The sequence below is a fragment of the Schistocerca americana genome, chromosome 2 (assembly GCF_021461395.2).
Source record: "Schistocerca americana isolate TAMUIC-IGC-003095 chromosome 2, iqSchAmer2.1, whole genome shotgun sequence".
Lineage (NCBI taxonomy): Eukaryota > Metazoa > Arthropoda > Insecta > Orthoptera > Acrididae > Schistocerca > Schistocerca americana.
In genome coordinates this window covers 70,332,170-70,358,680 of record NC_060120.1, presented here as the reverse complement: position 1 = coordinate 70,358,680, position 26,511 = coordinate 70,332,170, and the positions used below count along the sequence as shown (strand labels likewise).

Sequence of the window (26,511 nt, the reverse complement as noted above, 5' to 3'; positions counted from 1 at the left end):
TTCTGCGAGTGAGTGAGGTGAATACTGAATGATCCACTGTGACTCCAAGATACTTAGGGTGAGGGTTGTTCTTTATTGTTTTGTTATAGGTGACATGTAGTGGTTGGTTTGCTAAGCAACTGTTGAAGTAGAAAGCTGTCAATTCAGTTTTTGTAGCATTAGGACACTATCTCCAGTTTCTGTAATAATCACCCAAGTAGTCTCAGGTCTTGTGTGGGCACATTTTCTCCATCTAGGATATAAAATAAATAGCTGTTGCTGTTATTTTTTCATATTGGTAGCTTAATATTAATTTATTACTTAGGTATTTTTCAAAGGAAATAGTTACATGCAGCTATAACAACAGAGACTTGTTTACAATACACTACAAGTTTTCATGGTGCTTTAAGTTAACATTGCTTTTTACCACAAAAATAACTGGAATTTTCAACATTGAAACAAGATAACCATAATTTGCAATTTTCTATTGAACTGATTGAGAATCCCATTTTCTTGTTTTATGTTAGACAGAAGCTTGCTGAATACCTTTTCATCAGAGAACATAACTCCTCTCTGAATTCTGACAGGGAGGCAAAGTCACATGAAATTACTTTTTGTGTCTTTTATTGTGATTGTGCAGATTATAGTTCAGGTTTAACTGAGTTTTACGATCACCAACTCTCAGAACAATTTTTAAGAATAAAGCTAGCTCTCTCTCTCTCTCTCTCTCTCTCTCATATATATATATCTCTTCCTCCATTTTTATAAGATGACCCCCAACACCATAAGCTGTACGCACAGCTAATTTAATGGAATATTTGGCACATGTTTTTGGTTATACTGTGACAAAACAGGTTTTCTTCCCAGTTTATAAACAAAGATGTCAGCAGAGGTAAGTTCAATTAAACAGATTTCATTAACAGTGAAATGTCACTCAAGTTATAAGTTGGCACAGTGGATAGGCCTTGAAAAACTGAACACAGAAGATCAATCGAGAAAACAGGAAGAAGTTGTGTGGAACTATGAAAAAAATAAGCAAAATATACAAACTGAGTAGTCCATGCGCAAGATAGGCAACATCAAGGATATTCTGAGCTCAGGAGCGCCATGGTCCCATAGTTAGCGTGAGCAGCTGCGGGACGAGAGGTCCTTGATTCAAGTCTTCCCTCGAGACAAAAGTTTAATTTTTTATTTTCGCAAAGTTATGATCTGTCTGTTCGTTCACTGACGTCTCTGTTCACTGTAATAAGTTTAGTGTCTGTGTTTTGCGACCGCACCGCAAAACCGTGCGATTAGTTGACGAAAGGACGTGCCTCTCCAATGGGAACCGAAAACATTTGATCGCAAGGTCATACGTCAACAGATTCCTCCACAGGAAAACACGTCTGATATATTCTATACGACACTGGTGACGGCATGTGCGTCACATGACAGGAATATGTTGTCGACCCATCTAACTTGTACACTTGGCGAATGGGTAAAAAGATTCTTCTACCTTGCCCGATTTAGGTTTTCTTCTGGATGTGATAATCACTCCCAAAAAAGTGATGAAAACATAAGAGTTTGTAACAAATGAATGCAACAGTTTCACAGTCACAGTTTTCCCTGTGCTCTGTCAAAACATATGTTTTTAACGTTTTCAAATTTTTCCATGTGTAGAACGTCAAATCCTGCATATGTCCAAGCAAATCTGAACATGTCCTGGAATTTTGGAGAGCGAAGTTGATTATGTGTGAGTGCCTGAACTTTCATAATTGTCTGAAAATAAAAAATTAAACTTTTCACTTGACGGAAGACTTGAACCAAGGACCTCTCGTTCCGCAGCTGCTCACGCTAACCACGGGACCATGGTGCTCCTGAGCTCACGTTCTCTTTGATGTTGCATATTTTGTGCATGGACTACTCAGTTTGTATATTTTGCTTATTTTTTTCAGAGTTCCACACAACTTCTTCCTGTTTTCTCGATTGATCTGTGTTCAGTTTTTCAAGGCCTATCCACTGTGCCAACTTATAACTAAATCTGAGGGGGGTGCGATGGGGAGGTTCTTGGTACATAGTTCAAGAAATGCGACCAATTTCATATAAGTTTTCAAATGTCACTGATCTCTAATTCTTGTATTGTTGCAGATGGTTTGAAATTCTACAGATCCTCAAATAATGTTATACTGAGCCCAGGAAATGACAGTGGGTTGATACTACCAAAATACTTCAAAAAGGTTACTGATAAACACGGAAGAGAATTAGAAGTGTGACTCAATGAATACAGTAAACATGTAAATATTTGTCAGATCTGTACAGACAGAGGAGAAAGGAGGGCGACTAATTTCTGTAAATAAAAATGCACATTAATTGTTTCTAAAAAAATAATTATATATATTTCTGTACAAAATATACACTGCAAACAAAATCTTTATCTGGAACTAAAGATCTTCCAATTTCCAGCAGCTCCTATCCTACAATGTTCGCCTTCCCATCCAGAACTTGGACTTCCCTTTGGTACGTAGGCCTCTTGCAGGTCTTGAAAGTTTACGTCGTTCTTCTTTATGGAGCTCTGCTTGCTTTTTCATTTTTGAATATTTGTCATTCTGAAATGTACAAGGAATTCACAGGTGTAACTATGGGTTACAAAATTTTTCAATGTGAGTTGTAAAATTAAAGACATATTGTAATTAACAATTTAATGAGGTGACTTAATACAGCTGTCAGGAATTTGCCGTCAGCTGCACAAATTCATTCTTTATTTTCAACTGGTTTTGCTCCTAGTGACCATCTGCACAGGAACAAAAACAGTTATACATTAAATGGATATGCAATTCCAGCTTCCAATTGGGTAAGTTGAAAACTATCACAGCCATAAAATGTTTACAGAACCACATATAACAGGCCACGATTTCAATACCAGCATAAAACTGACTTTAGTATGAACCTTAATGATCATTATCTTTAACCAAAGGGAAATCAACTTTGTGCTGGTATTGAAATCATGGCTATTACAAGTGATTCTGTAAACATTTTATAACTGTTTTCAACTGATCCAATGGAAAGCTGAATTGCATATACACCTAACCTTTTTTCCTTCCTGTGAAGATGATCACTATAACCAAAACTGGTAGAAAATAAAGAATAACTTTTTACAGCTAATGGTAAACATGCCATCCTTCGAACTTATTATAATACTTCTATGACACACCACCGCACTACCTGAGATTATGTGTAGACGTCATCACATAAACACCTGTTATTTCATGCTTGGGTACGCAGTCTGCACCTGAAGGCTTGTCCGCAAGTCAGTCCTGCTATTATGGTTGCTTTGCCATGACTCATTTCTTCAGAAAGCTTTTGCCAGTTGTAGATAGCACATGCCAAAACTTGTGAAGAAATACTGACAGCCACAAATGAATTCTTCCCCTTCACAGGAACCCCAGGAGAGATCACCCTCAAAGCTCCTGCTTATAATGCATCACTACAAGGCACTTTCAATATTCACTTCTGGAAAAATATCCCAAAATCCCTTCCTAAAAATAACTGCCCCAAGAAAGAATATTTTGTCTCACCACATGAATAATGCCAGTTGAGCTTTCTATTGTGGACTGTGTCATGGCTTATAACTGAATCATGTTCATAAGTAAAACCATTAATTTACCTGAGTGCAGGTTTGGAGGATGGAAGTCAACAGCAATCAAATGAGTACACTTGCAGTGTCACAGTTCATTTTGCATGATGATACTTTGAAAACATTTGTTTTGTGCCATGCCAAATAATATTTTCAAATGGTAATGATCTTCTATGGACACTGCACTCATACAGATTTGGTTATGTTACTTCATTGCAAGCTCTCACATTTAAAACCAGGAAAGCAGTTTTCACTATTAGGTTCGACTACACATGTCATTTCTCTCCACTTCACACTTCTGCATTAGAAAGTTTTGAGTTTTTATTCTGAATGAATAAGACTTGTTTTCATTTATCATTGTTTTAATATGAAGTAAAGAAGTTGTAATATTTACTCGAATCTTTCAACGACAGGGCTGTCAGGAATTTAGCAAATAATACCAGTGGAAAAATGCTCCTATTGGAGCACAAAAAAAGGTGAATATGCTCCCGTTTAAAAGGCTGGCTCCGACTGAAAAGCGAGGGCCGACGAGGGTGGCCGAGCGGTTCTAGGCGCTACAGTCTGGAACCGTGCGACCGCTGCGGTTGCAGGTTCGAATCCCGCCTCGGCATGGATGTGTGTGATGTCCTCAGGTTTGTTAGGTTTAAGTAGTTCTAAGTTCTACGGGACTGATGACCTCAGAAGTTAAGTCCCATAGTGTCAGAGCCATTTGAACTTTTTGAAAAGCGAGGTACGAGCTGCCTCATTCTGTGTTCCTTAGCATCTTTAAAAATGTTCACAAAAATTTTGGGATACAAACATATTCGTACCCTTTTTAACATGCAACTCAACACCTCTCACTTCTATAAGCTCCCATAAAGTATCTCACTCACACCAACTAGCCCATCACTGTGCGTAACGCAAACCCATCCACTGAAACTCACCCATTCCCTCTCACTCATTCATTCATCCCAACTAATTGTCATTATCTCTCTAACTGTCACTGTCTCACAGCCACAGTATCCTTCATTCTGGCCTACTACTACTGTCTCTTATCTCTCTCTCTCTCTCCTGTTCTCACTGCTGCTGTCTCGCTTTCATTGCCATAGACTCTGTCTCTCATTGTCAACTGGCTGTCGCCCACTTCCTCCTCCTCTCTATCTTTCTCTCCCACTGGTACCAGCACCTTCACTCTTTTCCTAGCCCTGTCCTATTACTGTCATTGTCTCCTGTCTTCTAGTATTTATTACTTTTCCATCTCTTCCCCATTGCCACCATCTCCTCCTCTCTCAGCATAAAAAAGCACAAATATGTTTGCATGGCAAAAATTTTTGGGAAAATTTTTAACGGTGCTGAGGAAGGTAGAATGAGAGAGCTGGTACCGCAATGTTCAGCTGAGTCTTTTAAGCAGCAGTATATTTCTCTTTCTTGTGCTCCGACGCGTTTTTACACTGTTTCCCTTCTTTTCCCCACACAGCAGGGCATGTCACTCATATGAAAAGAAAATGTTCACGATTGTTGAAGTTTGGGATCTTAGCAATACGAGGGGGGTCTTATCCCCTTCAAAATACTCTCCATTGTAACATTTGTCCCACCAGTGCTTCCACTGCTTGAAACATTTTTTGTAGTCTTCGTTAGGAATGGCTGATAGCTGCTCCCTCACTTTTTCTTGACTTCTTCAATGTCATCAAATTGGTGTCCTTTCATGCCCCTTTTCGTGCTTGGAAATAAGAAAAAGTCACATGGAGGCAAGTCAGGTGTGGAAGGTGCATGGGGGCAGCGGAGCCATGGCATTTTTAGCTAAAAACTGTCTAACGGAGGTGGCCGTGTGGGCAAATGCGTTCTTCTGCTGGAAGAAACAGCCTCCTGTCTGCCACAAATCGGGTTTCTTTTGGTGAACACCAAGCTCCAAGATAACCCACCAATCTCTGACAGTTGATCAGTTGTCTGTCAACAGTCTGTGAGCACAAGCTCTCAAATTTTTTCAATAGTTTCGTTGAAAGGCAGTTGATGGACATCCAGAACGAGCTTTGTCACCAATCGACTTGTCGCCATTTTTAAATCAAGCAAACCACTTGTACATTTCAGTTTTTTCTTAGTGTCAGCTTGGTAACCTATTTTCAAAATTAAAACAGTTTCAGCAGCATTTTTACCAAGTAGAAAGTAACATTTCACAGCTGCCCATTGTTAATTTAAACTTGGCATCATAAAAAATTAAACAAGAACAAAACACCACTAGCAAAAACAATCGCTGCAAATGAACAGAACAAGCCAGGTTGACAACACAGGCAGCACTGAACTGGCAATGAGTTTTGTGCTGCACACGCCTAGCAGCATAAATGTGTACTACACAAGCTCTGCCAAAGACTTTTTTTTTTACCCCATGGTATGTAATAAAAATTTCAGCCATTTGCAGTGCACTGCCATCTTGGAATCTGTGGCTTGGTTTTTGCACCCAAAAACCATGTTTTTGGGATGTTTCTTGATTACGGATAAAGATTTTTGAAAATGGGAAGATGGCATTTCTAGATAAATGCACAGAGAATACACTGTTAAAATAAAGCTTTTTTTTTTTTTTTATTAACCCAGGAGCAGCCCATGAACTAAATGGTGCCTCCCTGTTAAATGCAAACTTTGACTTTGTACGGTATGAATGTTATACTAAAATGATCCTTATGTTGGGTATACATATGGTCCCTAGCCCAAGGGCTGTCCACAACACATGACCCTTAATTTCTATCACCAATAGCACCAGAAAAATCCCATTTTTATATGTGATGTATTGGAACATATTGATAGTGCATGCTGTCGCAGGTGTTCCATTAAGAGCAATTGAGAAATAGAATTCCAAAACTTAAACATGAATAAGAATGAATTAACATTCTGGGAAACATTGTGGTAAGCTTTACCTGTTGTAGTCATGCTTGACAGGTTCGAGTGAACTTTCTGACTGCGTCATGAACTCAAATGGTTATCTTACTCAGTAGATAAGGTATTAGCTCTAATTAGGGAATCAATTAGTGTAATGCAAAAGTTATGCCTTACTTGTCTCCTGATACAGAAACATTTGTCCAGCATAAACACAATACCATACAACATCATAAGAAGTACAATAAAGGAATGAGTTAAGTAAGAGTTAACCCAAGAAAAAGCAGATGATTGGTAGTGATGTATTAGTATGCTTTTACAATGTGATAAATTACTCTAGACATTATTGACAACATGCAAAAGTAGTGTTTCTACTTCTGCAGTTGTCTTCACTACTAGAAGTCTTTTGTGTATAATAAACTCAAGATGTGTTCATCCAAAAGTGTATATAGAGGACAACAGCATTTTGGAGATTCCAAAAAGCTATGTCAGTCCTGAAAAATGGTCGTAGCATAAAATGTAATGTGTTTCTGGTTATGCCTACTGTTACTATCTACATGAAGGAGTGATCTCAAACAGATGCAGCGTTTTCTATCAATTCAACCAGACAGATAAAAACTGCAATCTACAACGTAGATATTTATTCATACGTATGGACCAATCTAGATTTGTTGATAAGCATATATGTTATTCTAAGTTAATCCAGATTTTACACAGAATTAAGCTCTCAGACCAGCACAAAAAATGCTATTATCTGTTATTTTGTTTTCTTTCCTTCTATGTTCCTCCTCCTCTCTCTTCTTCTTTAAGCATTTTCAGACATGTGGTAAAGCTGAGAGATCGTTCAGTGGTACTTAAAATTCTTTATTTGAAAGTATTCACCTTCAAAAATCTGTTGTTTTTGGGGGCTGTAGCAACAAGTTATTTGCTAGCATTCTGCAAATCATACAAATTAATTGCAACTTCCTTGCTCTGAATGTCTAGCAAATATGCTGTGTGTTGCTGAGTAACGCTATATAGTATAGAAATTTTGAACTTTGGAGTCAGATGGAATATCCTAAGGTATGCACTGAATGATATTTACTATAATGTAACATAAAAAATAGTTTGGCCTTGTTGATGATAATTTTTTCTGAAATACATTCACACAAATAGCCCATTTCCACAGCTATTGCTCTTGGGCAAAATGATGAAGTAAAAAACAGAAATCAATCCAGACTGAAGACATTTGATTGCATTTAGGAAAAGTAGCATATCTGTCAGTTGGTGGACTCAAGTTGGCAGCACATAATAAATAATGAAAGAGCAACAGACAATTAAACAAAGTTAGTAACCACTGTACTGCTTCTCATATATGATAGATCAGATTGGCAAAAGGCATTAATTTGTGGCAGCTGTCTAGTGGAAAAGGACTCTCAAACAAGACAACTGCAGGAGAGGAGCGATAGTCATATATATGGACAATATGCATGCATCTCATTTTGTTATATCAGAGTGATAGGCTACTGTAGACAACAACACATTCACTGAAACATATTGTATGTATTGTCCTTGTCAATTACTACTAATTCTCATCTTCCAAATAAAATAGCAACTTAGAATAGTTCAATCCACAGGGAAACATTATTGTGTAACAAAGAAAAACTTGAGATTACAGACCCTTCAGAATTCTTCTTTCTCAAACATAGAAAAACCGGGTACAGATAGAAAAAGGAAGAAAGACATAGACTACAAAACAGCCTACAATTTTTTTAACTGCCATTATCAAATGGTGAACAATGAATAATTGTGAAACATTTAGTCGAGCGTTATCATATAGTTTTGGGCATCACACATTTAACAATACAATTTGGCAATTTCTTGCAATATTGGGTCTGTATGCTACCATCCACAGAGTTTCCATGTCTACTTCCAAATAAGAATGCTGAAGTCAATTATAGGGTTCAATTTTCATTAGCATCTGTATGAAAACACAAAGCAAGTCCAATTAAGCAGTCAGGCTTCATTTTTACCTGGTATTTCAATAATGTTAGACTAAAATTCCTTGTCAATTGTGAGGTCATTAGAGACTCTCAACTAAACAAAGAAAGGAAAGAGAACCTAGAACTGGATAGATGGACAAGGATTTGAAACCTTCTTTTGACAAATAACATGTATCTTCAGAGATGCTAATTAATCAAGCTGCTTAATACATTCAACCACTGAAACAAGAATACTGACAAGGGATCTTATGGACTCGCCCTCTTTGATTTTCTTCATACTTACAGTGGATTTGGAGGTCAGTGCCTTCATCAGTTACCATAAGCAATACAACATAGTTAAAAAAAAAAATATATCACTTTCATCTTCGAAGATTTTGGAACACTAAAAGTACGACACATTTTGAGCATCTTAACCCTTCCGCGGGCACATTTTTTGTAACAACTCAGCAAAGATAATTTTCTTGCTATCCTATTAGAAATGTGATCAACTGACTGTATTTATTTTTTGATAATTATATTTTTGTGATTTACGACCAAAAACTATGGTGGTACATATACCATCATGGCACCTTTGTGAGATATTAAAACTGATGGTAAATGGATTTCCCCCTTCCCTTTTATGTCCTGTTATGTGTTGCCATCAAACGTAAAAAAATAATGAACATTTATTTTGTGTTTTCTTTTACTTTATTTTAAAAAATATTAAAGTTTACTTACCACAATGCGAAAACAATCCTTGAAACTTTGTAACGCAATAATGGTATGAGCTGACACAGGTCACAATACCGTGTGCTGCAGTAGTGAGGCAATGTGTTCCGACAACAGTAGTAACTCCACGACAAGAAGAAACTGAGTGTTGTAGCAGTTTTTGTACACCCGGTACAGTGTACTACCACAGGATGTCAAGATTAGACAGAGATGGTAAAATGTATTCCCAAAAGCTCTAGGACACCCCTAAGCTGGTACTGGTACTAAGTATGCTTCCCAAGGACCACAAATGACCCTTTAATTTTGTTGTAAATATACTTCCCAAGTCTCTTCCAGAAACTCCATTGGTGGTAACCATACTTCCCAATAACCATTAAAACACCATTGTTTAGTGGGATATATACTTCCCACAGTCCTGATGGCTATATTTCATACTAAACAGAAACTACAGCTGGTGCAGCAGACTGCCACTAGATGCCAAGAGTGTACAGAAGTCGTAACATAAATCCCTTTAAAATATCCCCCATGGACCACGAAAGGGTTAACATAGCTGCCAGTAGCTGAGGCCATAGTGTACAAGTCTTGTAATGCGAGCTATATAATCTAAAAGATGCTGGTTCAATTCTCGTTACTAGCAACATTGTTCTTTCCTTTTATTTGAATTCTATGTTTACTTTCAAATAAAAATGTTAATAAACAAATAACTGAATCATAATTTTCAATAAAAATAATTTTTTTGTTTATAACTAATAACATAAAAATTGAATAGTACATGAAAGTTTGATACAAAAATGTGAAACATCAAATAGAAAATAAAAAGCTTTTCCATTAATAGAGATGAACAGTATAACATTTTTTTTTTTTTCACTTAACATTAGGCACTTTGCATTTCTGTTTCAAATTTTAATTTATTTTCATATAATCAACAATTTAAAAAAAAGATGTTATTTTTATCAAAAATTATGATTCTATATTCATTTATTAATATTTCTATTTGAAAACAAATACAGAATTGAAACACAAGTAAAAAAAGGATGTTACTACTACTGAGAATCAAGGCATGACTTCAAATTATAATACTTATAGGCCATGCATTCCGCCAATGGCTGCTCTGTCAAAGATGCTCGAAATGTGTTGTACTTAACAGTGCTTCAAAGGTGATTATATCTAGTTTGCATGAGAACTGGTGTCGTACTGTTTTAGCAAGCTTCAAATCATGTTAAGTATAAAGACAACCAAAGTGGCAGAGCAGTCTGTAAGGAGTTCTCGTAAGAAGAGAAAAATTTGGATACAGTGACAAGTAAAAAATATTTACATAATTAAACAACAAATTACTGAAGAACTGTAATTACTCTCAAGTGGTATCGCCCCCCCCCCCCCCCCCCACACACAGATGAATGAAACATTAAAAGATACTTACCTTACGTATAGTAAATGTCATCTCTCTGCTTCCAGATGCCCCAAGAATTCTGACACTGCTTTTAGATTCCTTCTGCAACCTTTCGCCTAGTGTTGCTCTAAAGGCAGAAACGTGTTTAAAAGTTAACTCTTTACCAACGGATTAAGGCCATTACAAAACAAAATATTGTTGATGACATACCTATTTTTTTTCTGATAGGATGCTGCGTTGATTCCCTTGAACTCTTCTCCTTCTCTTATTTCAAAAAATTTTGGTTTAGATGTTGCTTCATTACTTGGCTTTTCTTCCTCTTCCACTACCTCTTGCCTTGCTTCCCGTCGCAATAAACGATGCTGCCGCTTAAGTTCCTTTGTCCATTCTCTATCATCATCTGAACTGGATTCATCATCAGATTGTTCATCAGAGCTGGGTCTTCCTTCTGGTTCATCCTGTGAATCATATAGTAGTGCATGCAGTTAAAAGTATGATTCTGAGCCATATCTGGTGTTTCAATCAGCATTTTTTACAGTGCGCACATAGGTCTGCTTAATGAAACAACATACAATAGTATGTGCAAGCAAATACATGACGGAGGAAGAGGACCCCAGCTGTAATGTACACAATTCAAAACTGAAACAAAGTTGGTTCATTCTAACATTAGATACAAATTAGATAGATTGGATGAAGATATAGCTATAGCAGTTGTGGTTGATTCATAAGCTTGGCAGCCGAGCTTAAGCAATGTTATTTTATAGATTAATGTACTCTTTAAAACATTTAAAATGACATAATTTGTCTGCACAGAATTTATAGCTTTACATGATTAAAAATTAGTACAAAAGTCAGTTGTTCTGCTTCATTTCTGACTATTCAGCATAAAAATAATACGAATGTAAACATTACATGACATGTATATTCGTCGACATTTGCCATTTATCACTTTACTTTGTTGGGGGCAGGATTTACCATATATTATAGACTATAAGACATTACATTGTATAAGAAGTGCCTTAATTACTATTAGATTGCAAAGCTAGACTAAAAGAAGTTCTTAGTTTATGAAACCAAACTGACTTTCGAAACCCTGAAAATTGTCATCTGAACTTTCCTCCTCTTCTTCTTCTTCTTCTTCTTCTTCTTCTTCTTCTTCTACCTCTTCATCATTGTCATTGACCTCTTCATATATCAGACAGTCTTCACTACCATTGAGATCTTTACTTATGCCGAACTTCTTGAAAGATTTAACAATTATGTCTTCTCTCACTCTAAACCATGACTGCTTTATCCACTGACACACTTGTTTGATGGTAGGTCATTTTAAAGATCCCTCAGTGTGAATTCACACTGGGTTTCATCCATCATCCATTTGTTCCATTCCTCTCTCATATACATTCTAAGTGGTTCAACTCTTGAGACATCGAAAGATTGCAGTTGTGAAGTAAGTCCTCCCAGAATAACAGCAAGCTTTGTTTTTCCCTGTCTCAATTTCTCTTTCACTGAATTTTTCAAATGACTTCTCAAGTGATCTGGCACAAAAAGAGAACTCTTCTTCAAAAAAGTACGTTTCTTTACCTTCCACACTCCTTTAATTTGTAATTTCATACCATCCTTGTCCATCCAACGCTTGCCATGTAGGCAAACAACACCTGCAGTGTTTTAGAAAGTTATGGCATTGTTTTGCACTTAAAAAAACATTTTTTCATGTCTACTTGTTTTTACAGCTACAGTTTCAGCACCTTTCATGGTAACAGTTCTGTTACTCGGCACATCAAGTATCAGAGGAGTCTCGTCCATATTCAGTATTTGGCTTAGTTCCACACTGGTTTTCCTTCGATGTTGAATAATAAAACGATGGAATGATAATGTAAGGGACATTCAAATGAAGCCCAGTCACTAGTGTAAAGTAACAGTAACGATTTTATTAACTTAAAAATGTAGTTATATACACAGTACACATACTCAAAAATAGTCACCAAAACTGTTGGCACATTTATCCCATTGCAACACTAGCCGGTTGATTCCATCCTTGAAGAAGCTAGTAGGCTGCTGTCGGATCCAGGCCTGGACCCAGTCACACACTTCATAGTCCGTTGCAAATCGATGTCCGTGAATAGCTTGTTTTAGAGGTCCAAACACATGCAAGTCACACCAAAACTGCTGCAATGTCATCTTCACTGCATTGGGCGTGTGTAGGCGGGCATTATCATGCAGGAGGATAATGCCATGGACAACATGTCTCAGCGTTTCGACTTGATGGCTCATCTAAGGTTCTGTAAAGTGGCTTGATAATGCTGGGCAATGACGGAGGTTCCCCACTCCAGGAACTCGACAAGCAGTGGGCCCTTGTGGTAAAAAAAGGAGGATATCATGACCTTACCACAACTGGTGTGCACAGCCTTTGATTTCTTTGAAGGCAGTGAAGTCTCATGTCTTCACTGCTTGCTCTGATGCCTGCTTTTCAGTTCAAAATGGTTACACTGTGTTTCGTCATCTGTGACAATACGTGACAGAAAGCCGTATTCCTCCTCATGATAGCATTGCAAATGACTCAAAAGACAGTGCCATTCGAATATTGCACTGTTCGATGGTCAGTTCGTGAGGAACCCAGTGCGCAAAGATTTGTCAAAAGTTCAAATGTTGATGCATTATGGTGTGGGCGGTGCTCACGCCAATACCCAGTAACTGATGGATCTGTGGTTGTCCAAGACTAAAGCAATCACTTCCGCAACCATTTCCGGTATGACGACATGATGAGCCTATCCAGGATGAGCATCATCTTCCAGTGGCTCGCGCCGCTCAAGGAATCATTTGTGCCATTCAACAACACTTGAACGAATCAGACTGTACTCACCATACACAGCCTTCATCTGTCAATACATTTCATGGCCTTCAACTCCCTCCGCCACCAAAAATCGAATCACTCCTCATTGTTCCTGCTTACCCGCCTGCATGTTCGGTAGTGAACAATAACTTGTGTGACCACCTTCTCTTGGTTTGCATGCTAAGTCCATGGTGCTTCATAAACCTGTAGCACCAACCAACTCCACCCTTAAAGTCTGCTAAGTATTACTGTAACATTTTTGTATTAATTCAAATGCCATTTTGGTGGTGTCCTTGAATCTATTTCAGTACATCATCATCTACTTGTGGCCATTTTGCATTCAGTCCTCTAATTGGACATTTAGTCTTCATTTTTTTCGGTTCTTCTATAATACACCCCCCCCCCCCCCCCCCAAGTCGTGAATGGTTTTTTCTGTTGGAGGAGAGCCAAAATGCCTCTCAGATGCCTGTTTCCATGTTCTTCTACATATGCTATTACTTTCAGTTTATAGACCACACCATATGAATACCTTTTATTTTTTCCATTAGGAAACTAGCTACTACAACAAAAATGTTGTACTGTTACTGATAACACAAATTACTCTCAATTACAGTTCAACGTCACTGTAAATTGCAATGACGCATCATAGGCTAGACATAAGTTCATTGCATCAGTGCACTCCTGCTGCCTGTTGAATCCAATGTTGCCAGGTAGAGACAGGTTTCCTCCGGTATCAAATATCTGGCCATTTTGCGAGAATTTTAAATCAAACACTGGACATTTTTATACTACTTCTGAGTATAAGGCACACCCGAATTTTGGAGGCAATTTTTAGAAGATAAAAGTGCATATAGTCCATATAATCTGGTAAATGAGGTAACCATTTCTAGGTGGCACTGCACCAAACCAGTCTCTGGCAACGTGATTAGCACTTTTTTCCACAAGAGAAATAACTTCCTTCTTGAAAACACCAAGTCATCTTGAGACAGGTGAAAACCTGTGAACTCACCAGGAATCGAACCCAGGACCCCGTGCTCGGGAAGCGAGAACGTAACCACGAGACCACGAGCTGCGGACTACAAATATTTGAAAAGCTGCTATATTCGAAGATGAGCAATACTGAATTTCTATTTCTTTTGTTGGTTGATATATTATAATTCAATGGCCGAAACTCAAAAAAAGGTAGATTGTCTTCTGACTTTTTTTTACGTATATTTACTAGTGTGGAAGTTTTGGCACCAGTATTTATCTTTGTGCCTGAAAAGCTTGCATATATAGTGCCACTTCTATTCAACAGCAAAAGTCACATGTGGCAACTCCTAGTGCCATTTTTCAGAACTTCCATTTGTTCTGCACTCAATTCTACAATGCAGGTGGTTTTTGTACCCGGAAAACCAGGAATAAAAGAGGGGCTTAGATTCAGGTTTATATGGTATGCTTTTCATAATATTGTCATTATTCCATCTTGGATTTTTCCATTATACATACTGAGTTGATAAAAGTTTATTTGTTAATTAGTGAAATTTAATGTGTGTGACTAAACATGCTTATCTTGTGGTTGTTATTCATCTTTAAACATCTGATATTATTGGAGGGGTTAAAGGTAACAACTGAAAGTACAGCTGAGGCATCATTGGGTAGACATTAAGCTAAGCTATTGGACGATGTCCTTCAGGAGCTAGCACACACGCGCGTGCCCGCGCACATGCTCTTACAATTTCCTGGCACTTCACTAGGATGAGGGGTCGGCACTTCACTAGGAGGAAGGGTCATGTTGGATGGAGTGGCTGATAGGAGACAGGATATAGGAAGGAGAGGGTGAGGTGGAAGGAAACGATGGCAGCAAAGGGATGAAAAGGGAATGTCACGAATGAGCTCACTCTGGTGTAGGTAGGGGGGAGTTGCATGTGGCACACAATGGAATAGAGGAATGGATTTTGAAGGGGGGATAGAAAACAGAAGGGGAATGAGGAAGGAGACTGTCAGTACAGAATAAAGTAATTTCCCATTTGTGTAATTCAGAGAAGCTGTTAATGGGTGATCTATACGGCAAAGGTTGCGAAGCAGCCATTGCAGTCAAGCATGTTGTGCTGGCTGGCCAATTCTGTTCCTGCCCACGATTTACTCAGCTGGACAGTTGGCCGATGGACATCGCCAAATTAAATGATGTTGAAAAGTTACAGTGAAGTTTGTATACAATATGAGTGCTGTCACAGGCAGCACTAACTGTGATAGGATACGATAGGATATGTAATAGTATGAAATAGCTTAGGATAGACACTGCATGTGAATTTTTCAGAAAGGCATGACCCCAAGTGGCAAGGCACTGGAAGTGGGTGTAATGTAAGGATGGACCAGCTTATTCTGTAGATTGGTTGGATGGTAGAATACCATTTTAGGAGAGATGGAAGGATTGTGAGTAGGATGTTTCTTTTGTTTGGACATGATAATGGGTAGTGTTCAATACACATGACCTCTGCCCATGCTAGTGTGAATTTGCCAGTACCATATTACTCTTGCTGCCTCTCCCTTCTTAACTTCATGCATTTCTCCCATCACCCTCTCTATATGACCTCCCCCCCACCCTGCAGTGCTGGTATGATGTAGTCAACTAAGACAGTGTGTGTGTGTGTGTGTGTGTGTGTGTGTGTGTGTGTGTGTGTGTGTGTGCGTTTGTTCTGTATTAACTGTGAAAGAGGACACTGTCTGTAAGCTTAGTACCACTTTAAGTCTTGTTTATGTGCCTATTGTCTGATCAAGGCCTCTACTATATTGTAGATTGCTTCCTTCACTCCTTGCAATATTAGTATTCCAGTCAGGGCTTTCTACTATCATGATCATGATACTGCAATGTAAACATAATACACATTACAAATCTGGCAGCAACAACCAATATATACGCGTTTGGCTTTTCTTTGCAGTTCAGTTCATAATGCAAGCACATGACAGCATAGCACACTAAATTCAAATGTGGAAGATAATTCCTCAAACACATCTTAAGAGGAGAAAATAACACTCAAAAGTAACTGAAAGTCGATCAAATTTAGAAAGTTTCGCAACAGTATAGTAGTTAGAGACTTAGCACAATGCCATTCCTACAGATCAACACTTCGCTCATGCACAAACAAATTAATTCATCAAAAAATGTATCTCTTGTCTCATACGAGGAAATGATGTAAGAAAGCCCAGTAAAAACAATAAGTACTTACATCAATCTGTTCAAACTGTTGGGTAAGTATTTGTTTCTTGAGTTCTTTCTTACGTGCCTTGTCAAGCCTGGACACTACAGGATTCAAAAGTCTGGAATAACAAGAAAAATAAATTCTAACTTGCATTTCTTTAGATAGAAACTACTGTTTCAAAGTAGATATTTGAAAGTAAATTCTAATTTGCATTTCTTTAGATGAAAACTATTGTTTCAAAGTAGAGATTTGAATTTTACCTGTATTCCTCAGCATTTTTATCAACTTCAAAATCTGGGTTTTCAAAAAGTGCTTTGAAACGCTCATCCTTAAGTAAATTTGTACCTGTGTTCTTCTTTTTCTTTACATTTGTTTCTTCATCCATAAGTTTTAGAGCAAGATCCTTATTTACCTTTGGTAATTTCTGTGAAAATAAATAAAATAATTGATATATACTGATAATATCTTAAACAGTTTATAGTAAAATTTGAAGAAATTGCTTAACCTGTAACTTCACGCGATTTGCTCTTTCTTCTTCAATTTTTTCTCTGATTCTTTTCTTCTTATATTGCTCAAATGCAAATGGTTCTGCCACAGATTTTGCCTTCCTATAGAGTCTAATATCCACAAAGAAACCATGCATGTATGCCCTCAAAAGATTTGTGCCTAAAATGTTTGAAAATCTACAAATTAGTATATAAAAGACACAAAAACAAAATTCAGGAGAACTAGTAAGAGTTATGAATACATGCCCATAAGATGATCTAATCCCAGCTCTTCTAGTTCTTTCCTTGTTACAAATTTATAATCATCGTATACAGTTTCTGATTGATTTTCTTCAAGTTCTTCAGTTAAACTGTCCAGAAATCCACACCACTTTGGTGCTGGTCCCATACTCTGTAAGTATGTTAACCACCAATTCATGACAATGTTAGCCACAGTTGAAGTTATTTATGCTGTGTGATTATGTACATTAAAAAAAAATAATAATAATAATACATGAAAAAATAACCATGACATTATTTTTTTCAAATAAAATTCATAAGAAACCAAAGACACAGACCATATACACTTATAAATAGCAACTGCTCATTCATGTTAACTGATTATTTCTTCAGAGTAATCCTTGTATTTTTCACTTTTCTTGCAGCCAAGTTGCCATGGCTGTACATAACAGTTCAGGTTCTTTCTTTCACAAGCCATTAGTGTCCTGGCAGCAACTCAAAACTACATCAGTCACTGCTATGCTAATGGGTTTTTGTTACATATATTAAATTTACAACTTTTGAACTTACGGGTATATAGTACGTCTGAATTTTAACTCCTTCGTTGGCAACAAACATCATTCCTGAGTTTGGGACAAGGCAAAGGTTATTGAAGTCTACTGCTGCTTCTATTGATGTGAAAAGTTTTCCCTGCAAATAAAATGTCAATCCAGTGCTTACAAAAACAATCACTTTTCTGCCTGATGCAACCGTGTAGAAAACCGCAATATCATATTATTATGTTTTTAAATTTGAAACAACTTACAGATGTCTTGTCCCATATCTTGACAATGGATCTGTCCATAGATAATACAAGATCTTGCTTTTCATGAAAATGGACATCCAAAATTGGTAATCCATACATGTGATCTTTCACACAGAAAGGTTTATCTGAGCGTATATCATACAATAAAACTTGGCCTGTAGCTGTGCCCACACCAACTGTCAAGCCGCCATGAAAATTTATTGCAGTGATGGAAGGGAAGCCATCAAGTCTGTAATTTAAAAGATGACTGTTACTGGAGCTGATGCACTGTACCTAACAATAGAATCTCTAATACATAGAAGAAAACGTAACTGTAAACTTACAGTGCTTAATCCCTATCAATACAGCACCAAGATAATTTGTTTTCCCATCACAACTCAAAACTAAGCACAGGACACAGAGTAACAATATTAGTACACTTTTAGTTGGTTATGTAGCACACAACTGCGTGATTAACATGACTGGAATACACTGCTTGCTTAGTGTATGTAATCTGTAGCAACTGTATGTGTGCGTGTATTATGTTCTTTGGCACCTGCCAGATCGACATCCCTCCACACATCACAGCATCACCAGCAGCCTACCTCACAGATGCAACCACTCATCAAGGCAGACACTGACAGCCTCCTCCACAGGACACTTCAGATGGGGAATTGCTTCACCAACCAAACGTCAAATGACATTACCTCCCCCGGAAAGCCAATTGGCGAGTAGTTCGTCATCGCAACCTATGGCACTCAGTCATGCAGAGCGAGTATACCCCTCCATGTGATATTATAACCAATTCTGCTGGACTTATGTGGCAGTCTTCAGTGAGTCTGCAGCTGGAATTTCGTTGATTGTCACTGTCAAGGATCTTGGATGTCTCTTGGCAGACTACATGGAACGTTCTTTGTATTCCATTTTTTATGAGGTTGAGTTTTCTAATAAATGGTTCGTAACGAGGACACCCTCTTGTGTTGTTGCAACACAATACACTAGCACCATGATATTGAGGTGACATGCTACTGGTCAGATATCTATGTCACAAAACTGAAGCAGTCAGTACTTATTTGTACCCTACACTTCTTCCACACTCTTTCCAGTGGTGGACAGTTGTCTATTTTGGTTGTTGTAGCTGTTTGATTGCGTGGACCCAGGTGGTACAATCTATGATTCATGGTCTGGAGATAGGAGTTCCTGTGGTCTTGGCCTTGCTCCTCCCAGTTGGGGACATCACCACTTGCTCCTTGGTCTCCTGTCTGTGGTAGACACCGGTGGTCTCCATATGCACCCATGTCTTTGTGGTACATACCTCTTGCAACCTCTGCAACTCCCCCAACTCCTCATGTCGCTCGAAGCTTCTCTCAAAATGATGAGTGTGATTCAGGATCACCTCTTGTTTTGTTTGGCTGACCAGAACAAGTATTATGCCGACCTCAGGTGTATGCCTTCGATACTCCATCTCTTTGCTCGAACCAGGAATAATGGACGACTTACATCAACCAGCTGTAGTGGCATTAACAGTCTGTAGAACCCTTGGTGATATTACAAAGTGGACTTTTCTATTAGCTAACACCGACACTTAGGTGTACGAGCTGGTGCGCTGACTTTTCCCTAACTGGGTGAATTGAGTTACTCGGACTTTAAGGACAGATTGGGGGCCTACTTCCAGAGTCGTCCTTTTGTTTCCACACCCAGTCATTCCTTTTACTGCAATTCCAAGAAGCCTTCTGAGTCCTACACCGAATAGGTAGCTACTCTGCGGCACCTGACTCGCAAATGTCACTCCCAGTGTGAAAACAAAAACTGTGGCCCCTCCCTTGTGATGATATTGCTGTTCACGAAATTTTGTTTGTCCATACTATGGACGCAGAGCTCTGTAAGGATCTTTTCCATCTTCATAATCCAACATTGGGCAAATGTTTGTCCCTCAGCAACACATTCAAGCCAACCAAGGGCTCAGGGTACACACTTGAGCGAACTGCCTATGTTGTGCAGGTCGTGATGTCCTCCTCCTGCTGCGGCACCAGCCGCTGCAAAAGCCACTGGGACCTCAGGTGACACCTTGGAAGCACCTCTGATGCAATCTTGCTCCCAGTGCTGGGTAACTCATGACCGTGTGTCTTGTACTATCGCCATATGACATGTTCCTTCTGCCACAAGTCGGACAACAATGCCAAGATTTGCTTACATCACCTCCATTGAATCATTATGTCTGTTGAAAATAATTATCACACTACATGTTACAACTCATAGAAAATGTTATGTTGTTATGATATGGGCCTACAAGATTCGAATAATCTGGTATGTGCGAGACTCTGTATATTTGCATATATCTTTCTGTTTCTGTAATTTTTGATGGTGGTTATAAATAGGGTCACATTTGTGTTTAGTTAAGACCCTCATATCTGATGGTTCTTACATGTATTTAGTACTGAAGATGGCCACACAGTGACCAAAATCAATCTGTAAAATAAGAGATTTCATAATTTACAACCGATGTTGCTATTTATTCAACATTTATTGATATCTGCTGTCTGACAGCAGGTCAGCATGTGAGCAATTCTGTTCTAAGTGTCACAGCCTGTTCTCTGCATTCCAGTGTGGCACCAAGGGCAATACTGTTCATATTACTTTCCATCCGGATGCCATTCCACAACTGTACAAAGTGCATCCTGTTCCACTTGCCTTGCAGGACAGGGTGCAGCGGGAGTCGTCCGCCTGGAGGCAGCTGTTATTGTTGAACCAATCTCCAACAGTTGTGGAGAATGCCATTGTAGAGAAACAAAGTGGTACTCTCTACCACTGTGGAGACTAAGTCAACAGTGAATGCTCAGGTCATTGTCAACATCAATTGACTTCAAAGGCCAGATGAACTCATGGTGAAGCTGAGTCACGAGAAATTATTCTACCAATTCGGCTTGATGGATGCCTACCAATAGCTGCCCCTCGATCAAGCCAGCCAGCAAATGTGGTGGTCAATATACCTTTTGGACTCTTAATTCAACCAGCTACCCTTTGCGGTTAGTTCAGCTCTAGCTTTGTTTTAACATTACTTCAAGCACCTGCTTCTGATGTTACAGGGTCAGCAAACTATCTTGACGACATCATTGTCACTGCATCCTCTGCTGACTAACACTTCCATAACTTGGACACAGATCAGGCTAAGCTCATCATCAATTTGGATAAGTGCTCCTTCTTCCAAACACAGATGGAGTATCTTGGACATGTCTTCTCAGCAGCAAGTGTCTGGGCTACAAAAATCACCTGTACAACATTCCTCAGCTCTCTGCACCTACCATGGTGACGCAACTTCAGTCAGTGCTTGGACAAATTGGATATTACTGCAAGTTTATCCCAGCATTAGCTGCAATCGAGGAACCCCACCATTGACTGCTACGGAAAGGTGAACAATGAGAATGGCCTTCTGACTGCCTGCAGCATTTTAGCATCTTAAATGAGCCCTCCTTTATTTTAACTGCTTGGTGCACTATGAGCCTTGCAAACCATTGATCGTTGCCATGGATGCCTCCAATATCAGAATTGGGGCTGTACTTTCACAGGATTGTTACAATGGACAAAGCTGTAGCCTTTGTGTCCAAGACTCTGAACACTCATTGTCGGGGCTAATCACAGGTGGCAAAAGCAGCCCTCACCATGGTCTTCGCCATCAAGACATTTCATCACTACTTGTATGGCTAGCTCTAAATGGATCACAAGCCACTGGTCACAATTTTTCACCCGGTTGCCACCACACCGGTCAAGACCACCAACACAATCAATGTTGGGCCCACCTCCTCTCGGCATATCACTAGGAACTGAATTCTGCACGTCAACCAAACATGGCAATGCCAACGTCCTCTCCCACTTCCAACAGGCAATGACACTTCCTTTGATGCTTATTTGGAGATCTGTTTCCAGATCAGTAATATGTCCCACCAGATTGTGGACTGGTGGCCACCCAGTGGTGAGGCCTCTGGAGGGCAATCCAGAGAGGGAACTACTTCGCCAAGCCCCCCTTTAGAAGCCAATCAAATGTCAGACGACATCATCTCACCCAGCAAGCCAATTAGCAAGCAGCTCTTCATCAGTACTGGTGGCACCAATACAAGCGAGTATATTCCTCCACATGATATTATGATGGGGCCTATGCGGCGGCAGCCTTCAGGGAGAGTTCCAGTGAGCATCACCACCAACGACCTTTGTGATATCTGCCTTGTGTGGAACATTCATCATATCCTGTTCTTACAAGGTTGAGCGTTCTACTAAATGGTTCTTAACTTGGACTTCTCCTCGTATAGTTGTTCCTGACACTCACATCCTACTGGTCAGATATTTTGTCACAACAGTGTGTGTGTGTGTGTGTGTGTGTGTGTGTGTGTGTGTGTGTGTGTGTGTGAGAGAGAGAGAGAGAGAGAGAGAGAGAGAGAGAGAGAGAGAGAGAGAGCGCGAGTTCGCGCGCACCCGTGCGCGCGCGCACTTGTGTGCACACTCACACGCATGCGCGCTCTGTCAGAGTATGTAGTAAGTGTTTCCCTAACTGTTAAACAGCATACAGAAGATATGTTATGCAACTGTGGCTGCAAACAGAAAGTCAAGTTAATATCCTGGAAGACTGCAAGAAGCATCTATCACAGTTAATATTTCAGGAGCCCAAGGGAACTGCCTGATTTCAATAAATTAAAATAAAAAAAATAAAAATTAAACAGTTATTCAATTTCAACAGAATAATGAAACACACATGGACAACACAGCACCAGACTAGCAGAAGATACAATTAAGAACACATACCATAGGGAAAATAGAAGATTGTGATCTAAATATACAATTTTGGACGTCAATGAAGAATGAAGAATCGTTGTTACTGGAAAACCTTTGGACATGACACAAACAACCTAAGATTATGAGATTCCTCACTGGATATATCACAAGATCTCTGTTCGTAAGTGAGCCATTGAATATTCAGGTGGTTATGTATCAATCATCAATTACTGTTTTAAGATAGACACAAAAAAGCAAAGTAAAGCAAGGACCAAAGCCAACCTAGCCTTACATGGCTGTTTCAAGGTTCACTGTACCCCAGAACCAATTTTTGTTGTACACGAGAGCAAGTTTTGCTTTACTACCAAAAGCAGAGCGATTTTTGAGCTGCCACACAACTTATAAGTGACAATTATGAGTTCAGCAGGATTTAAAACCTTTTTAATTGTTTGAGATATGATATTCAGTCATACAACTTTGTAATAAAGATATTGCAAGAACTTTAAAATGTTTCATTAAAAATTTGCACTAGGTCACAGATTTGGAAATGCACAAAAAAAAAACTAATGCTTCTTTCATAATCTGAAATCCATGACCTGAGTTTACAGGAAAGCGACACACAATGTTCACACAATATAGGTTCACAACTGCAAATTACATTGTTTTCCATAAGTAATGAAAGAAATTCATCAAAATGTTTTTAGCTCAAATAGGAATTAATTCCAATTACCTGGCATCAAAGACTACTTGCAGCTTTTGCTAATTGATACGTCAATGAAGAGGTGAGAGCAATATTTTGTTGAGTACTTCACTTCAGGAGGAAAAATTCCAGTACTGCCAATAGACATGTTGAGTAGTCTTGGCTTTGGGAACTATTAGTTCCTTCATCAGGAAGGAAAGAACTGCCTCTCCTTCCCAGACCTATCCCTATTTCCTTCCTGAAACAGGAACTAACAGTATCTAAAGCTAGAATACATTGCCCTCTTTTAACGTATCTATTGGCAGTATTTGAAGTTCACTTCCTTAGGTTTAAAGATAAATATTGGTGAGCCATTCAGTCTCCCTGTAACTTTACAGTTTCCTCACGTGTCTTTTTAATACACACTGCTTGATATAGAAGCAATTATGAAATTTTCAACCATGAGTATCAAATTATAAAGAAATCAAACAACAGAAACTCCAGGAAGGAATATCTTTCAACTGCACCTGTCTGCAACTTTAGGTGTCTTCCTTATGGTAAGTAGTAATTGTCTTTTCCTAAATTATACAGAAAACTGCTTTACAGGTAATATATTATCATTATTTAGGCACCTTGAAGTGCTTCCAATGCAGCATCTTCAGCATTCCAGATTTCATAAGTTGTCCAATTAAATTATTCAATATTAAAGTCGTGGCATGTGAAGAAATGGAAAAAAACGCAGCACTGAACTGAAATGTGGTGGATGGTTTTCATCACACACACTGTCCCATCTGACTTCATTGTGGTGCATTGCAGCTCATCTGGAGAGTGAGGGGTTGCGTTGAGCAGTGTCGTCGAGGGGGTGATAGGAGGCAGGGAATAGGAGGGAAGGTTTGAGAAGAGTGGCTAACAGCTGTTAGGGAGAGGCAGCACTTCGGCAGGACAGGAATGTGGCACCGCTGAGCTTGTTTTGGCTACAGGCCGGTGTGGCACAGGAGGTAGTGGCCAGCAGGATTACAGGAACAAAGGATGTTGCTTACTTTCCACAATTAGTGTAGCATAGAACAGCATACTCATTTGTATCAACTAAGTAGGAAGTAACTTTCTGTGCCAACAATACAGGGGTACACGGCTACCTTATACTGCACACCAACATGACTTCTGATCGGGCTCTCATGTATGAACTTTCACTGACTGTGGTCTTTGCCTACTAGGCCTTTGGTTTAGTGTTAAGAGTCGTTCTCTGTAGCATGCTCCTTGTAAATATAAACAGGAAAGTTGCTTTGCTCCCAAACAGTTGTTTGGTGGGACATGATATGGAACTATGTGATGAGAAAGTATTAATAAAAGTAGTTGTACTGCAGTGCTTCTATTTTTAATCAATTGACGAGTCCTCAAAATTCAAGTGATAAGTACTACACATGATCTTGCTGTGACATCCTCTGAATGTGGTCTATGTATCTGGAAGGAGAAAGGGGGTGTTACAATGTGGCGACACATGCACACCATGCAATATTACAATGCAGCCAGTCTACAAAATCAATGAATGGTAAGTGTGAAATCATTTGAATAGCTGTGCCTTGTGTAGGAAGTAAGAAAATGTTGATTTGGAGTAGACTGGAAAGTTGATTATGGCACTGATTTTTTTCTTCATTAACAATATCTTTGTGAGTAATAGTCACTGTAATTGCATGGCGGAATCAACAGTCAGTGAGGATGGAACAGTTACCATGATGGAAGATAAGCGGCATGTACAAGTAACTGGAAACATTTTAATAAATTCTGAATTTGTTGGACAGGAAACGGACTCAAGAATCAAAAATGTGCACGCAACAATGCAAACCTTGATACCCACGAGCCATCATGAACCGACAATACATGACAGTAACTAACTTCTAGTGCAAATTCTGCAGAAGTTACAGGTGGTAACCAAGACTTAAAACAGAAATTTTAAAATTGTCAGCACAAATTAAGAGAGTTAACTGTGACAAATGAGAAAAGTGGAAGCTCCACTCATCGAACTCCTTCTTCTGCAAAGAAATAACAGGAAATTTGTCCATGCAGAATAAGAAACAAGACAGTGAAATTGCAGAAACAAAAAGTGTCTGCCAGGCAAAGAAAGGAGTCTTAACCAAAACCATCAGCAGAGTGGGAAATCACTGTAATGAGTTACAGCAACAAATTGATCAAATCTGCTCATCCACTGAAAAAAGATTAACTACCAGTTACGAAAGGGACAAAGAAAAACTGTGTACGAAACTACCACAATGTTCGAAGTTGAATAAAGATAAGCTCCTGTTACCACCACCAGCATAGTGAGTGATAATTATCGCAGAATGCATAAATTTCAGTCATTCCAGCCAATGGGCAAATTACATGCAATTGCCTTTGTAAAAGCAGTTTAAAGGCACATTTCCTGTAAATTAGGATGAATAAAAAAAAAAGAGTTTTTATGTTACCACTATGCAAGGAGAAATGCATGCCTGTGGTAGCAGAGCGATCAATGAATACAAAAGCTATGAACAATTGGAAGACACACCTGTGAAGAAATATTGGTCACAAAATAAATAATGGTCTATGAAATCATCTCTACACCCACTAATTACTCAGGTCAAGATGGAACATTGAAAGAATTTATCAAAAAATAGTGGGGCAGGAATGTATTTAGATGACCCAATATGTGAAGAAGAATTGATGGATATTTTGATTCAAAGGTTGTAACTAGCTGTGTGTGGTAAAGTTTCACTGCTGCCGCACTGCGATGTGGAGGAATTATATTCAATACTTGATAAAATAGAAGCGATAGTAACAGAAGAGTCAGAGGAAAAAAAGCAGGCAGAAAGAGAAGGTGGAACTGAACAGAGAAACAGCAGACATGGTGATTTACGTAACTACAAGGCACACACGGAGAATGATTATGGGGATTTGTGTGTGTGTTCTGCAAGTTGTCGACCATCCAGTGTGTAATGTTTATGATAATCCCAGCAACGATGAGGAAGCAAGATAACAATTCACACAGGAGGATACT

General features: G+C 38.8%; 2 protein-coding genes across 6 annotated transcripts in view; one reads left to right on the top strand and one right to left on the bottom strand.

The window, feature by feature from the left end:
- The window catches only part of LOC124596272 (tRNA 2'-phosphotransferase 1), a 69,471-nt gene extending 67,129 nt beyond the window's left edge, over positions 1 to 2,342 (top strand). For all 4 annotated transcript variants that reach the window (XM_047135348.1, XM_047135351.1, XM_047135349.1 and 1 more), the window contains one exon: positions 2,107 to 2,342. In XM_047135348.1, the coding sequence (XP_046991304.1) occupies positions 2,107 to 2,231 (125 nt within the window). In that variant the 3' untranslated portion in view covers positions 2,232 to 2,342. The remainder of the gene's footprint in view (positions 1 to 2,106) is intronic.
- LOC124596271 (nucleolar protein 10) overlaps positions 2,329 to 26,511 on the bottom strand; it is a 109,382-nt gene continuing 85,199 nt past the window's right edge. Inside the window, exons 6-14 of one of the 2 annotated variants that reach the window (XM_047135346.1) lie at positions 18,062 to 18,290; positions 17,827 to 17,946; positions 17,284 to 17,428; positions 17,037 to 17,197; positions 16,792 to 16,955; positions 16,559 to 16,649; positions 10,730 to 10,977; positions 10,550 to 10,646; positions 2,329 to 2,564 (exon numbers count right to left, since the gene is read on the bottom strand). In XM_047135346.1, the coding sequence (XP_046991302.1) occupies positions 2,433 to 2,564; positions 10,550 to 10,646; positions 10,730 to 10,977; positions 16,559 to 16,649; positions 16,792 to 16,955; positions 17,037 to 17,197; positions 17,284 to 17,428; positions 17,827 to 17,946; positions 18,062 to 18,290 (1,387 nt within the window). In that variant the 3' untranslated portion in view covers positions 2,329 to 2,432. The remainder of the gene's footprint in view (positions 2,565 to 10,549; positions 10,647 to 10,729; positions 10,978 to 16,558; positions 16,650 to 16,791; positions 16,956 to 17,036; positions 17,198 to 17,283; positions 17,429 to 17,826; positions 17,947 to 18,061; positions 18,291 to 26,511) is intronic. The other variant, XM_047135347.1, reaches the window with a different exon arrangement.